At 41.0% G+C, this 17,039-nt stretch overlaps 2 protein-coding genes across 7 annotated transcripts in view; both read left to right on the top strand.

Moving 5' to 3' along the window:
- The window catches only part of kcnip3b (Kv channel interacting protein 3b, calsenilin), a 34,886-nt gene extending 19,474 nt beyond the window's left edge, over positions 1-15,412 (top strand). Inside the window, exons 1-7 of one of the 2 annotated variants that reach the window (XM_084025422.1) lie at positions 64-565; positions 7,083-7,207; positions 7,319-7,388; positions 8,008-8,186; positions 9,344-9,448; positions 9,883-9,945; positions 14,414-15,412. In XM_084025422.1, coding sequence (XP_083881548.1) covers positions 460-565; positions 7,083-7,207; positions 7,319-7,388; positions 8,008-8,186; positions 9,344-9,448; positions 9,883-9,945; positions 14,414-14,461 — 696 coding nt within the window. In that variant the 5' untranslated portion in view covers positions 64-459 and the 3' untranslated portion in view covers positions 14,462-15,412. Of the gene's footprint in view, positions 1-63; positions 566-7,082; positions 7,208-7,318; positions 7,389-8,007; positions 8,187-9,343; positions 9,449-9,882; positions 9,946-14,413 lie in introns of those variants that run through there. The other variant, XM_084025421.1, reaches the window with a different exon arrangement.
- A 915-nt stretch (positions 15,413-16,327) lies between these two features.
- slc23a2 (solute carrier family 23 member 2) overlaps positions 16,328-17,039 on the top strand; it is a 31,409-nt gene continuing 30,697 nt past the window's right edge. For 2 of the 5 annotated variants that reach the window (XM_084025388.1, XM_084025389.1), the window contains exon 1: positions 16,328-16,611. The gene's annotated coding sequence lies outside the window, so the exon portion shown is untranslated. The remainder of the gene's footprint in view (positions 16,612-17,039) is intronic. The other 3 variants (XM_084025391.1, XM_084025390.1, XM_084025392.1) reach the window with 2 other exon arrangements.

Raw genomic sequence — 17,039 nt, forward strand, 5'->3', positions numbered from 1 at the left:
AGCAGTATCCCCCCCAGTCGGAGTTCCTGACAGTGTGCGCAGAAAGAAAGTCTGGAAAGTGACTCTAAAACGTCTCCTTTAATGCACCGTAATAAATGGGCTCGCGACACAACCCCCCATTCTCCCCTCATGGGTCTCGAGAGGGAGGTTTTCCATATATGTCGGCTTCCACATATTTTCCACTTCGGCATCAGTGTTGACATTAGAGCAGCCTTCGTCCAGCCCGCTGGCCTGGTTCTCATGCTGTCTCCTGGGCCTGAAAAAAACAAACCCATGCAGTCACCCGCCAACCAGACTTGATTCCTGACGCTTCTTGGCTCGCCTCTGTCGAAAACACTTGTTGTCGGCTAGCCCAGCCCAGTGCTGCTCCTGTGGGCCCGGGTTCCCTCTTGTCCCTCCACGGGGCCAGGCCTTCTGGTGCAGGCTTGGCCCTGAGTGGGCTCCCCCTGTCCCGAAGTCATGGGGATCCAAGGCATGGAGCTGTTTGCCATTGCTGTGGTCATCATCCTGTTCATGGCAGTTCTCAAGCAGTTTGGCATCTTGGAGCACATGTCCTCATTTGAAGGTAAGGGCTCGCTGCGTTTATGATCCCCCTGTTTATTGGAGCGATACATAATATTAAATAATATTAATTGTATTTCTAATGAAGTAAACGAAGGCACTGTTTACACAATGACAGCTGACATAGTTTTACTATGTTTTCATTCATTATCTTTTTATAGGTCAGCCTCCACCGGATGAGTTGTTGATAAATGGTTGAATAAACACTTCCAACTGCATTATAGTGTATTATAAACCATGTATTAAATGTTTATACACTCCTTATGCATGCTAAATAGAGAGGTACATTTAAAGTGATGAAGTGAAAAATAAATTGTACTAACTGAAAGAAGCATTTTCACAAAGCAAAAAATGTAGGCATTTTTTTATACCTTAAAAGTGAATGCAAGCCCAAATTCTCCCTGACATATAGACTTAATTTAGTCATACATTAGTTTACATCTGTTCTTCACTTGTACACTTAACTACAACTGTGATGATCACCCCATGTTTCCCTTTTACTTTAAATTTGCTGGTGTTTTAATAAAATAAACGCCCCACTGCACCTGTAGCTATCCAAACGCTATTAGGCTTTCTGCTTTTCCATCTACACTGTCTTCTCTTATGTTTGAATTCAAATACCACACACTCTTATAGGTCAAACTACCCAGTATTTTTGTATTGTAGTATTGGTTGTTTTACTTAGGTCAAGGGTAGGCTTACCTTATGTTACCACTGTGACAAAGTCATTAGTTTTCCACATTGTAGTAGTAGTAAAATAAATTGTATTTATATTACACTGTCATAGGTCACAAAGGGCTTCACATCAATCGACAAAATGAGTCATAAAATACAGACACAATAAGAGTCATAAATAAAACAGAGATTGGGCGACCTACGCATTTTCAGACATGAGAGTACAAGATCACGTAATCTAATGTATTACATAATCATATATATATTATATTAATATAATAGTGATATTATGTAAAATACAGTATTTGATGGTTTTTTTGTACATTTTTTAAAATTCTGGACTATCAGCAAATCTATGTATGGCATCAGAGTGGTAAAAGGTTAAGGGAGTTAATGTTGTAATTTTGCCTACTGAGAGATATGAAACCCGATAGATAGTGTACATTTTGGGACAGTATAAAAGAGACATCATGCTTCTCTTTGAGCGATGCAGCTGCCGTTGATGAGAGTTTTGGGCTGAAGGCCAGCGAGTCAGAGTGTCCTGCATCAGTGTGCCGAGACAATTACAGGAAGGCTCCATTCGGCACATTAGTGCTTCTCATATGACTCTGCATCATAAGTAATAAATTCAACAAAAACACCAGTAATGTCCTTTCATAATTTATCACCCCTCTCAATCCTTCCAATCTTAACCCCCCCTGCCTCATCCTCCACCTCCTCCCACTGTGGCAGGGCCTTCACCCAGGTTTAGCATTACTTCACATCAATTATACATGCGGTATCGAACAGGCTTTCTCTGAACCCACCTAAATAGCAGTACTCCTCCAGGACCCTGAAGGACACTGGCCATCCCTCAGTAGCCTCCCAAATTCTCATCATTACCTCTTAAATCCTGATTCCTGCTGCTACAATACATCTCCAGTGAGACTATGGTTCACATCTGCTTCAGCACTTTACCTATTTGGCAGCAGATATTGTATATTTTTTGTCTTTCTCCAGATGTTCACCTGTCCTCGTGTAGGAAAATGATCGGCCTTGGCTAAAAATACACTCTAAACTCAGCCGCCGCTATAAATATCAGCTTTGTGCGGATCAGAGTTGTTATTGAGACGCTCGCTGTGGCAATGATGCAGTTCTGCAGTCATTTTGTGAAGTTTCTTCCCTGTTAAATATTAGCTAAATGACTGACCTGTAGCTCGAGGTGAGTGAGTGAGTTCACCTCCTCCGTGAGAGGTTCAATGACAAATACATTCTTCTTTCTCTTCAAAGTCTGATCAAAAGTCCAAAACCCAAATATATTGATTTTATCATGTAAGGCCAGGAAAAACAGTCAAAGTCTCTGAACAAGCTGAAACTTGTTGCCGGAAAAAAAAAATGTAACAACGAATTGATCATCAACACAGTTGCCCATTGGTTGTCAGATGATTTATAGATATATTTACTTCATGTTTAATTGATTCATTTGAGTAAATTGAGTGACTCACATACTCACAGTGCACACACATGACTGATTAAAACTAATAAAAAATAATAAAATACATTTAGAATTAATTACATTACACATCTTTGTGGAGAGAAAACTGTAACATGTTAAAAATTCAAAAACAATGAGAAAATGTGATAATTATGTCCCATTTGAAACTAAATCAGTGGCCTGAAGTTGCTTTAAAACACAAAATGTTGAAAAAGGTGAATGTCAGATTTCTGAATCCTGTTGGTCTCATGGTCTTTGTGTACCATGTAACTTTCATTATAGTAACATAAAAATATTTAAAAAAAAAACACAATAAATATAGACAATTGAACACATTAAAAGTATAGTATTCTCATTTAATGTCCCCTTCGAAAATAATTGTTTGAGCAGAGTATTTTTATATATAATAAAATAAAGTTTGGAGGGTATTTTTGATACTGTTTCCCAGATTTCAGTCGTCCAATCAGGTCTGCTTATTTATAACACCAGCACTCAAGAACAAATCCTTTCATGTGGAAAGTCCACACATTGACAATCTTCTGTGTGTGTGTGTGTGTGTGTGTGTGTGTGTGTGTGTGTGTGTGTGTGTGTGTGTGTGTGTGTGTGTGTGTGTGTGTACGTATGTGTACGTGTTTAAAATGCAGTTCAATGATCTGATGTAAAACAAACTGGTTGGCCTTTGATTGTTGTTTCAGCCAGGTCCTCTCTGCTCTGATGTCGATTTTGGCTTCAGTCCAACGTGGTCCTATTTTGGGAAGACATCTGATGCCAGCGGTAGCCTTGTCTAGAGATATATTCCTGGGTTCTCTGATGGCAGCACCTGGTATTTTTAATCCACATGTGTCTCTTGTTCAGAATATTTAAGTGGTACAACAATAAACCATCTTTGAATATTCAAGCTGCATCATTCAAGTGGTGATCACATTGATGCATCAATACATGTAATCCTCAATCACAGCAATGTGCTGAAGGAGCAGCAGCGTACGACTTTTCTTTGCCCTCAGTGTTGCCTCTTAGGCCACACAGAATCCACACTGACGTGGAGTTTGTTGGGGCTGCACAGTCTCTGTTGTTCCATTGGTCTCCACTAGAGGGAGCATGTAGTACACGAGTGTTAGTGTGTGACAAAGTATCAAATCTGTGTTACGGACCCCAGGAGAGACGGGGCAACAATTAGAAAGTGGATCACAGAGCTGACTGAGAAAATGGGATTCAGGACACCTGTTGACCTTTCCTTACCGCCCTCTGTGGTTCCTTAAAGGCAGATTGTTTTGTGTGTCACGTTAAGACAAATAAATCAGAACTGTGTTAGATTTGTCCATTTAAAAGTTTCGATAAGTGGTGCCTCGCTGGCTTTCAGTCATTCTGATGGGAAAGGTAGAAATGCAGCTAGTTCCTCGGGGGTTCACAGGTTAATTAGCAGAAAATAAGATGAGAGATGGAGGGAGGGAAGAGATGAGGAAACCACAGGGTATATCAGTCATTCAGTCAGTGGATGATTTTGGATGGCGTTTTTTCAAGAGGACTAGTGTTCATGGGAGGAATCCCAAAACAGCTGCATGCTTGTGCGAAAACAATGTGTGATGTGACAGTATCTTGGGCTTCCTCTCTATCTGATTTGATTTCCCGTGGATTAACGATGTAATCCACTGCTTGATGATTTTGAGAGGGATTTCTTTTTTCTTTTTTTTTATCTCTCTCTTTCTCGCTCTGTTTATAGGTATTTTACAGCATTAATCTGATTCACCTGACCTTAATAAAAGGAGTTGGACCATTCATTGCTGTGCTTAGTTGTGGAGACTATGGAAAGATCCATTAGAGCAGGAGAGAGCAGGGGAGGGGGAAGAAAACGGCAGTCAATTAAAAAGGCAGAAGGGTAGAGCTAAATAGAGTAACAGAAACTGCAGGGAAAAAAATTGTTACAGAAAAGGAGTGATGAGTGAGTGACACTGTTTCAGAGACAGGAGGGGAACGAGAAGACGGCCAGAGAGTGTGAGACCGAAAGAGACGGATGGATTGAAAGAGAAGGTGTATAGAAAGCCCAATTATGTAAAAGAGGAAAAGAAAGAGAAGGACCGTGGAAGGGAAGGTAGAAGAAGAGGGGAAGATGAGCGTGAGGTGGGAGACGGAGGGACTCCAGACTGTTGGCATCGTCTGCCTGGTGATCATGTTCCTCAAACTGATGCACCTGCTGGGCCTGATTGACATCACTGAGACCGGTGAGACAACCCAGGATTGGGGCAATGTGTGGGAGGAAGGCTGGAGCTGCCTTTAGTTCATTTTGATCCACTTGTAGATATTTGCAAATGTTGTTGTGTGTCATGAGTGAAGTAGAAGTATTGAAATACAAAGAGCGTAAATGATTAAAAGCTTCTTTTGGTTTATTTAGGGGGCTGCACGGTGGTGTCGTAGTTAGCACTGTCGCCTCATAGGGGCCCGGGTTCCAGTTCCTTCTGTGTGGAGTTTGCATGTTCTCTCATGCGTGGGTTCTCTCTGTGCTCGCCGGCGGTCCAAAGACATGAAGGATGGGGATAGGCGAACTGATGACCCGTAGGTGTGAGTGTGAATGCTTGTCTCTATGTGTCAGTCCGGTGATAGTCTGGCTACCTGTCCAGGGTTTACCCTGCTGTAGCTCAATGTCAGCTGGGATCGGCTCCAGACCTGAACAGGTTAAGCGGTTGATAAAAGATGGACGGATGGTTTATTTGGGATCCTTGTGTTAATATCAGAAAATCCAATGAAAAGATACACCTTCTCTCACTTATAGCGTGTGTGTAGAAGTCAGTCTATCCCAAGAACCTAAATCTTTTTTTAAATCATCACAAATATGTCATTGTTTTCGTGTTCTGGGTTTGGTTAAGTCTGTTGTTTTATTTTGAAGTTACTTCCTGTGCTTGTTTGACTTACTTTCTTTGTAGTAGTCCCTCCTTTCTTCTGCGACTGTGTCCACAATCACTCACTATCTCATTATATATTGGACTAGATTGTGAGTTTGCCATTTATAGTGCTGTCCGAATGTACACTGACAATTACAGACTCAAAGTATCCCACAATTAATCTTGAAACGTAGTGTATAATCAATGGTCACTTACTGAGCATTATATATCATACCAGCAGCGTGATTGAGAAAAATCAATGAGACGCAAAAATAGTATATTTAATGTGAGCAGAGCAACGCATCACAACACGGACGGCCACAAAGTACTGTGTGCTTAATTATTTATTTAGAAAAATACTTTCATTGCCTCCACATTGACAATTTTATTAGTAAAGTGTAATCAGCCTTGCTGTTCCCTTTGTTTCAACCACTACTCAGCTTTCAGCCCGCCCTTTGTTCCCACAGATATCGGCCTGTCTTTTGCTCCTCTGAAACATTTCTTTTTGGAAGTAATTTAAACCTGTGATGCAACATGTCGTGTTCACCAGGCGGCAACCTCCGGATCTGAAAAAGGAAGTGAATGCAAAAGTGCTTTAAACCAGCGTTCTTTGAATGACTCGATAGTCAGCAGGTTTGCAAAAAGAAGCCTGATTTTGGAGAAGACTATGAGAAAATGATGTGAATGCAAAAAAAAAAGAAGCTGGTCAGAGGTCATCCCCTGCTGTCTCACTCTTGTTTGAAATGAAAACTAAAAAAAAAGTTTTGGTTTATGTCTCACAGAAATATTGTATATCCCTGCTCTGCTGGATATTTTTTCAGAATAACTTGAGTCTTTTCCTTTGCAGCTCTCAGCACATAAACCTGTCGGTGTCCGATCTGACTTGTTTTTCTTTCTGTCTTGTTTTTTTCCTCCTTCCTCTTACTATCACTCTCCCACTGTTCTCCATTTACTCTCTTACTATCCATCTTGGTGTCAATACCACCCCTCCTTCTCTGTTCCTCTCTGTCTGAAGATGGTGAGTATAGTAACGGTAACGGTTGATAACTAATCCATTTTGAGAACCCTCCTCCCTCCCCTTATTTTCTTCTTCATTTCCCACCATGCAGTGCTTTCTCTGAGTGTGCGTGTGAACTGGTAACCGATAATGTAATTTACTCTGTGAGAAAAAAACTTCAAATTTCTCAATGAAATTTACTGTGGTGGCTTTTACGTTTCAAACAGATACAGATCAAAACGATACAAAGAAAGTACTTCCTCTTCTTTTGCACTCTTTTCCCGCCTTTTGCTCCGCTACAGTTTTTTGCCAAATCTCTCTTGAACTTGCACATTTCCCCCACCTTCCCTTTTGAATGTGTGATCCCACCGATTCCCTGAATAACGACCTGCATCCACACACTGCCCCCGTCCTCCCTCTTTTGCTCCACATTTCCCCCTCTACATTTCTTCCTGTCTGTCTCTCCATCTCCTCTCCTGTCTGTCTCTTTCTCCCACAGACAGCAGCGACAGTGATTTGGAGCTGTCTACGGTGCGTCACCAGCCGGAGGGTCTGGACCAGCTGCAGGCTCAGACCAAGTTCACCAGGAAGGAGCTCCAGTCCCTCTATCGAGGCTTCAAGAACGTACGTACGACTGCCGGCCACAAAGATGATCTTCATTGCTTTGCCACCATGATTATGCTTTATATAGACTTGAATTATTCTCTATATGTATTTTCTTCCTCTTTTGAGCAGGAGTGTCCCAGTGGGATGGTTGATGAGGAGACATTCAAGACCATCTATTCTCAGTTCTTTCCCCAAGGAGGTTAGACATTAAAACAATCTCATCTCTCCTTTTCTTTCTTTTTTTAGGGACTGTGTGAGAATAATTAGGGAGGTGGGGAAAAGGAGGATTGAGTGTTTTTTCTTGGTTTGAAATATTTGGCAGATCGACGGAAGGTCATTAATCTTTACATGTCCCATAATTCATTTTTTTTTTTTTGAGAGAGAGAGAGAGAGAGAGAGAGAGAGAGAGAGAGAGAGAGAGAGAGAGAGAGAGAAAGAGAGAGAGAGATTTACTGTGAAAAACAATCAACTTTCGATTCCAAAAAATGCTAGGTCATGACAGTCAGGGAAGAAGTCTACAGATATTTGGTATCAAATACAAATATTGTAGTATTTGATTTGTTATATGAGATTATATTATGTGTTAATGTTACTGATGCAGTAATGTGTAGTAGCTGGTTAATAATAATAATTATAACTTTTATATGAATAGCACCTTTCAAAAACAGTTACAAAGTGAAGAAGAAGCTGGAATATATTCGCCACAATGGTGAATTTTCTCCTCCAGTTTTGAGAAAATAAGGGGACTTATAGGACAATTTTTAGAAAGAATCGATACGGCACACTAAATCTATGACCTTGACTCCTGTTGTGCACAGATGCAACTACCTACGCTCACTTCCTGTTCAACGCATTTGACATCGACAGAAATGGTTCAATCCGCTTTGAGGACTTTGTCATTGGCCTGTCGGTGTTGCTCAGAGGTTCGGTTACTGAGAAGCTGAACTGGGCTTTTAACCTCTACGACATTAATAAGGACGGTTACATCACCAAAGAGGTATGTGACATCTCAGACATTTTGACAATACTTGAATGATGCATTACATTCTGGCTTTTCTGAATAACATCGCGGATAATGTCATGCCCATGCACTGCAATTTCATGTAAAGCCAACCTAATTTAGTCTCTTTCTGATTGTGCTGCGTTATTCATTAGCTCGAATGTTTAGTCTTGTCTTGTCCATGTTTTTCGAGTGATTTTCGTTCTGCTAGTATAGCTACAAGCTTTGTGAATTTGCAAACAAAAGAGTGGTGCAGGAACGAGGCCTGAAACCCATTTTTCACTTCTGGTTTCCTCGTCTTGATGCCTGAAATAAAGTCTGTGGTTAACACAAGGTTAAGACAATGAGACAACGTTTTGTTTTACAATATAAAATAAGTTGGTAAATTCCTTCTTGTGAATTTTTAATTCTTTAAAAGGGGGTTGCTGACAAGTGGCTAAATCAGGGGCGATTCTAGGACGTGACCTTTAGGGGGGCTCAGGCCCCAGGAAGCAGCTGATATCCGCTCTTGATGAGGAACCATGAGGCTACCGAGTTTAATCCAGTTTTGAAATATCTTAGAAAAGGATTCAAGATTTTTCATAAAAAGCATATCCAACAATAATCTATGATTATCCATGATCGATGCCAATGACATACCATGCTAAATAAGTAATGTCACCGGATGAGTATCTTCTGTAACCTATAATGTGTAACAGTAATGATTAAGGATGAACAATGATCACCTTTTCTACAAAAGTTAGTTAATGTAAACTGAGGAGTGCAGCTGTACTGCAGGTTATCTGCCCTGCTCTATATAAGTAAGGTGCGCTCGTGCTGCATTTTTTGTTTTTTAAAAACAGGAGGCGCCCAACCACTCTTCATTCATTCACTCTGCATTCACTTTTTTTCTGCCATTATCCAAAAATCCCATTGTCTGTTTGTTGAGGGAACCAGTGTTATGCTAAGATTGGCCTTCAAAAATAAAAAAACGAAAAACATGACATCCATGCCGCACTCTATACATATTTGTTTTGTTTTCTTAGTCAGAGGTAGAGCAGGTTGTCCTCCAGACAAGAGAAGATTGGCGGTTCAATACTCAAAGTGTTATTGGACCCTAAATTGTTCCAAAAGGCATTTGTTTGGAACTCTCTCATTTTGCTTCTTGTCTTCAGGAGATGCTGGCGATCATGAAGTCAATCTACGACATGATGGGCAGGTACACCTACCCCTGTGTGCGAGATGAAGCTCCCTCTGAACACGTGGACAAGTTCTTCCAGGTGCTGAATGCACACAAATCAAAAACACACAAAAACACTGCGTACATTTACTCAAGTACAATTTTGGGGTACTTTATAGTCATCTACATATTGAAAGCAAATATAGTAAAATAGCTAAATATAAACCAACTAATAAATCATGACATAATATTATAGATTAAGCTACCCAACATATAAAATAGATTAAATTAAATTACATTAGAACATAGAGTACTTTTACCTTCAGGCACTTTAAGTATATTTATATACTAATCTGTTTGTACCTTGTGTAAGATTTTGAATGAAGGATTTTTACTTGTACAGAGTATATGTACAGCGTAGTATTACTGATTATACTCTTGAATACTATTTTGGGAACATTATAAAGTACACTAAATTGTTATATCTAATGTGTCCGTTCTCTCTGTTTTGTTTCTTCTGTATTTTTCCAACAGAAAATGGATAAAAACCGAGACGGTGTAGTGACCATTGAAGAGTTCATCGAGACCTGTCAGAAGGTGACGTTTTCATCCTGTCCCACAGACAGACAGACAGACAGACAGACAAAAACGATAGGCCTATAAAGGTTATAAATACTGAACTGTTCAACAGGTCAGGGTTCAGGATGAGGACATTGTGTAACTGCCTTTTATGCACCTTTTATGTCTTTAAATATGTATATTCATGATGACGCAGACCATTACTCATCTGCCTCAACTGGAAAGACTTCAGGACAACTTCTGTTGTTTTTAAACGTGCTTCATACATTTTTGAAAAGCCTTACTTTTCCTGACTCCTGATTGCTGAATTATACACATACAATCATACAAACATAGTAAACTGTTCTTGATAGAATCCCCCAGGTGGGTTCTTGTAGGCATTATTAGAACGTGGAAAGGTTCTGGTTAGAACCTCCAGAGAGAGTTCTGGGTGGATATATTACACAATAGAAGGGTTTTATCTGTAGAGACTCGTATAGAGGGTTCTGCATGGAACGTTTCACAGACTTTATAGGTATAACCCTTTATATTTGGTGATCTTTAGTCTGAATAAGGATTCATATTTTCTTCCCAAATTAGACTTTTCTGTCCCAGGAGCAGAAGCACACAGGTTTCATAGGAATCCCAGGAAATGTGCTTGTTCTAAGGTGTAACTTCAGTTACAGTCAAAATGACCCAAAGCGAGTTCTCTTATTTGTACAAGCCGAAGAACCCCATATGGTTCTAGTCAGCACCCTTATTTCTGACTAGTGTGTGTCCTTCCTCTTCTTAGAATTTTGGTTTGTTTTGAGATCATCTTCTCATTGATTTTCAAAACAGATTAAACCTTATTTCCTTCTCTTGACTTTCATGAAATCATTCTCCAAAAACTCACCGGCTCATATTAGAGTTGATGCCCAGATTCAGGAATGACAGCTAATCTGTATACAGATCACCACAAGAATGGGATATGTATCTTGATGTCTGGCACACATGGACTAGTCTCCATGAGCATTCTCAGGGTCATTAATAACATTTTCAGTTAGGGATACATGATATAGCTTTAATTTGCTCCCCCCCCCCCCCCCCCCCCCCTTTCTTTCTGGCTGAGAATAAACTACGTGGGCTCACTCATGTTGAGTTTTTGTTTGAGATTATCTATTATCTATCCGAATGTGTAATTGACCTCAAACTCAAACATTTCGCAATAAATATGCTGCAACTTTGCAGCTGTTCTAACATGCCACAGTTAAAAAGAGGACTGTCAAACTTTAAGAGGAAAACCAGTCATCTTTTCCCCAATCATATCAAGAAACAGGTTGTTCCCTCAAAAATGTATTATTTTGTTTTACCGTGTTGTATAATTCACAAATTACTAATATTTCATAGTACTAAAGAAGGTCCTAAAGGACTCAAATTTTAAACATATTTTTCTACTCTGTTTTCATCAATCCAAAGTATCTACTCTAACTTAAAAACTGCTTCAGTAAGTAAAAGGGTAGGTGAAATGAAGAAAGAAGAGTATAACATATGCAGCAAATTGGGACAATGGTTGAACCTGTGACTGTTGACTGTTTTTGTGATTCATTGATTAGCAAAGTAATGGTTGTTTGTCTCTACATGTCGGCCCTGTGATAGACTGGCGTCCTGTCCAGGGTGTACCCTGCCTTCGCCCAATGACAGCTGGGATCGGCTCCAGCCCCCCCGTGACCCTAAAATACAGGATAAGCGGTAGAAAATGGATGGATGGATGGATTGATTAGCAAAGTAGTTGATCCTTTTTTTTGTAAATTGATAAATAATCGACTCATTGTTTCAGTTGTAATCATGTTTAAAACTAATCATGTGTAAAAGGCAAAAACTACTCTCCAATTTCACTGCACGAGAGATGTGTCTTTGACAAATACCCTTTCGTTAATAATACATTTTAGTTATCTACACTCAAGACCTTGTAGTTCCATCCATCCATTGTCTACCACTTATCCTGTATTCAGGGTCGCGGGGGGGCTGGAGCCGATCCCAGCTGTCATTGGGTGAAGGCAGGGTACACCTTGGACAGGTCGCCAGTCTATCACAGGGCCAACATGTAGAGACAAACAACCATTCACGCTCACATTCACACCTACGGGCAATTTAGAGTCACCAATTAACTTATCCCCATCCTGCATGTCTTTGGACTGTGGGAGGAAGCCGGAGAACCCAGAGAGAACACCTTGTAGTTGAAATTGTTAAATGAAATACTGTTTGCATTTAGGACTAATAGTGTGCAACTTAACTTTCCAATTCCAAATCATCTCACCTACCAGGGCTGGACTGGGGAAATTTTTCAGGCCGGGCATTTTTAACCAAGAGCAGGCCACCACCAGGTATTGACGGGGAAAAATGTAAGCGCGCTGTGTGACAGCGTGGGTTTTTTCCCCAACTGCTTTTGACATGCGTACCCCTTAAGCCTTTTTGTCACACCATGAGTACCCCTTCACTCATGCAATGACTATGCTGCACACATTCGTTAATTTATCCACATACCCCCTGCAGTTTGCTTGCGCACCTCAGGTGGTATATGTACCATATACCCCTTGTTGGGAATCACTGCCTTAAACGATCAATGTGCACTAGGAGACACAAACATTTTAACACTATGAGAAGCATTATGAAAAGTTCTCCCCAAATACTGTTAGGCTTATCAAAAGTATGATCTATTGACCGTAGATCACATTACTTTTTAGACATGTCATTTCTTTCAACCTTGTTACTTAAATTTAAGTAAAGGAATTATATTAAAAAATATTAATTAATTCATTTTAGTTAATATAATTATAATAAATGTAATACTGTAGGCTAAACTATGAATAATATATCATTACTTGTGTGATACAATGCATTATTAAAGCAAGAAATGACTGGATGACTGTACCAATGACTGGATGCAAAGGCTGACCTAAAATTGCAATACACAAAAAGGCCACAAGATGTTTATCTCACTACAAGCTACAAGTAACAGCAAGGATTTCTCTTATTACCAATTTGTGTTGCTAATCAACTGTCAATACAAAATAAAATGTTAGGTGTGTGAAATTATGCCAGGACTTGGAAAGAATAGGATTTTCATCCATTTAATTTTGAATATAAAATAAAAAGTGATGACACACATAACAATTGAAGTTAAACACTTATATTTACAATGAGTCAATAATTACTTAACTGTACAAAATAAAATAAATTGCTTAACTTAACAAATCACTTAACTGTACAAAATAAATAGAAATACACAATTATACTGTATATTAAGAATATGAATATCAATAAAACAAACATTAAAACGAAAAGGAATGGGTAACTTACATGCAGCATGCAAACCAATGAGAGCTTTCAAATGGACCAGAACACACACACACACACACACACACACACACACACACACACACACACACACACACACACACACACACCCTGCGCCGCCCTGCGCTGCGCCACGAAACTAGGGCCCAAGGTGCGTGTCCACAGGCAGCGGTGTTTCCCCGCGTCCCATTCATTGTCTATGTGAAAAGCCATGCAATGCATTCTGGTAGCGTTGCAGCGAATGTCGAGAGACGGCGCGCGAGTTGGCCGCTCCTTATTTGCCTAAAGTTGAGGTCGAATCTACTTTATGCTAATCAGAGGCGCCGGGCTCGACTCGCCGCCTCGGGAACGCTCGCGAACACTCGCAAAAATGTGTTTTTTAAAGGAGAGCGCCTGTCAATCATCCTCTCATGGCAGCCCACCAAGCGTGCAATACTGGGAAGCGGCGCGTCCACTCGCGTTTAAAATCGCTCCTGTGGACACGCACCTCTAGTCTACTCTCGGTGCAAGGCGCAAGGCGTAAATAGAGTCCATTCATTCAAGGCGAATCACAGCTGGCGGAGTGGAAGTTTGGCTGACGGCGCGCAGTGCGCACACATCACCGAGATCTCACAGGCAGGTTTCCACAGTTCCAGGCACATTTAAATGCAATAAACAATCACAACAAACACTATTTAATGCAACTCATTGAATCAACACGTGAATTTATATCTATATAGATTGTCCCGTCACATCTGACGTCAGATCAAAGGCGGATGGCACGCGTAACAGAAACTCAGCCTCTCGGACCAAAACATCTCCCTCTCTCTCTCCTGTTTTTTATAATATCGGTATTGTTATTATTATGATACGCAGGCACAGCGCGTGATGCGCGTGGTGGGAGCGGCGGCGCTGCTTCTGTCATCGGGTTGTCAAGTGACGGAAAAATAAATAAAAGGCTTCAGGCCACCGGGCACCAGTCCAGCGGTGTCACCTACTGTACACACAGAAGATTTAAAAAGTTTTTATTATTTTTGGTATGACGTCAAGACAACTAGACACCAGTTAACAAACAATAGATAAAATGAATGACATTCATTCACGCCACGCCGTGATCACTTGACTTGACTTTAAGTATTTTGTTTACTTCAGACGTCTGCCAATTAATGTGTTATCCTTTGGTTTACAGGACGAGAACATCATGAACTCCATGCAGCTGTTTGAGAATGTGATATGAAGACGCCCAACTGCACAACTCGCACGCAAACACAGCACACCCAACTCACCCACACTTTAAATTCATCCTGGCAAATGATGTAGGTACTGTGTTTTTTTTTTTTTTTTCTCGCCACGCTCCTTTAGCTGTATCTTGCTACTGCTGGATAACAAAGGACTACTGCACACAGCAGAAGAGCTTCCATCCCCTTCGGCCCAGTGTGGGTTTTTTGCGTCCTAAATGAAGAAACAGAAGAGATTCTTGTATTTTTATCATCGGACAAAAAGAACCAACAACAACCGACATGGAATGGAGATAGTGGCAAAAAATCATCTGACCTGAGCACACAAGGATACTAGCTTTAACACATGCGCCTCGTTTCTTTCTCACACATGATATTTCTCTTTCTTACACACAGTTTTAGGAGCGACGGGCGAAGCGTATTTAGAGAATAAAAGAAGAAAAAAAAGAGCTATGAACAAAAGCATGTTTTTTTAATCAAATATGTGATGTGGAATTAGCTTGCACTACAGTTTTATGACTCTGTATTATATGCTCCTGAAGTAAAGGCACTGTAGATACCTGCACCTGATGCACCACTGGTGTGTATGTATATATGTATAGTTAATAGTTGTATATCCTACCTTGTATTGGTCTCATCTGTGCTGCACTGGGTGATGGAACAGGACCAGAACTGAATATTTGTTTTAGAAATCATGTTTAGTAGTAGTTCTTCACAGATTACTCAAATAATTCCCTTTTTTTTATGTTTAGCTGGTCGGGTTGGAAAAGTGAGTCTGCAGTACAGTGAAGAAACAATAGGACTGTTAAAATGTGTTCTTACACTGAATTAAGGCTTCATCTTGGTTCTTCGGTATCTACGAGCATGCTGACTCTTAAGTGCCACAGTATTATGTACAGTACAGTAGGGCCTTTGTGATGTCGGTTAATTAAAGATGCTGTCGACAGCTGCGACTTCTCCTTTTCAATGCACTGCATTCATGTGAAACAACAAACCAACTTGGGTTGGTGTGATGAAACTCTGAATGAACTGGCAAGATCGACACAAATACTTTCAGTCCCAGCCCAAAACTCTTTCCATTTCCTCAGCCTGAAAAAAACTGGAGATCTATTTGAACGGGCTATCTGGATTGAAGATTTATGACAGATACGTGTAGGATACACTGACATAACTAACCAGTGTAATCTGTGAGGTTTTCCAGCACACTCACACTGCACACAGGAGGAGGACAACAAAATGTAATTTCTAGTGAGAATGTAGCTGGCAAAATACTGAAGATTGGAGGTCACACCCAAGCATACCTGTATACAATCAGCGTGACACCATGCAAAACCACATACCACACTGATCACTGGACAAAGGTTACAGGTTACGGTTTACATTGTTACATAGATGTTTGGCCCAGCAATCCCTTTGACTCCTGATTTATGTTTATTATGGATGGAATATCTGAAACACCAAATTATTCCTAAAATATACCAACTCACGTAACCCTCAAACAATTGTAAGCACAAAATTAAATTCCCCAAAATTGTTATTGCCAACTGGGTTATGTCACGATAATCATCACCCCATCCAAATTCAATGCGAACCAATGGAGGTGGTGAACGTGCTGGTTAAGTAAGAAGTAGAAGCAGGCAAAAAAAAAAAAAAAAAAACGCAGCTTATGCAAGGATTTTTATTATTACAAAAGCTGTTGAAGGCGCTGTCACTGAGCATCTTCACAGGGGGAACGTGGAAGGGAGGGGGTTTGGTTGCGTCACCGCTAGGCCGCCTCTGATTGGCTTAGCCTCGGTTCCGAGAGGGAAGGCCCCTGACGTCACGGGTGGATGTGGGCATGCGTGAGGACGAACGTCAACTCCGTGGCTTTATGAAAGGCGAAATCCCTCCATGAGCGGAGGCATCGTTCGAACCCCACACGTTCGAGGAAGAGAGGGAAGTCGTGTCGTTGGAACCGAGGTCGAAGACGGTTTAACCTCGTCACAGTCCGTTCGGCTCGGGTTTGTTCCCTTGCTACAAGTGTAGGCTATCTGCGCCTCTTCCTCCGTTTGTGCGCACACCGCTTCAACTACACAACACGGGGACGAGCCAACCGACGTAACGTTCGCCGAGAAGGGAAGTAGGCTGCGTCTTCTCTTTCATCAGGCAGGTGAGGACAAACGTGCCATTTTTTTTAATCCCGTGAGACATCGCTAGCACACATGTGGGCATTAGGAAGTGGGACATCTTGGAACTCACGCCCCGTGCTAGCCGTAGGGCTCGAGCCGGCAGCGGACAACGAGTAACGGTCAAGATATGTAACGTAGCTAACGCCAGGCGACATTTGTGGGTCGGTGTGACTGTTTGTCTGCAGATGCCGAAGTGCGACCATGAAACAGGAGGCCTAGTCACCCTTCACCTTCCTCTTTTTTAGCCCGACCAAACAGTGTTAAGAAAGTCACGCAGGAACTACGCGGCTGTTTATTATGTTGTGTTGAGCGAGGACACATACCTCAAGGTTTCTAGATACGAGGGATTTATTGAGCCTGTCGAACACAAAACACATTGTAGGAGGACTCAATATGCATCACTGCCCTG

Source organism: Eutrigla gurnardus (genome assembly GCF_963514095.1).
Source record: "Eutrigla gurnardus genome assembly, chromosome: 13".
Taxonomy (NCBI): Eukaryota; Metazoa; Chordata; class Actinopteri; order Perciformes; family Triglidae; genus Eutrigla; species Eutrigla gurnardus.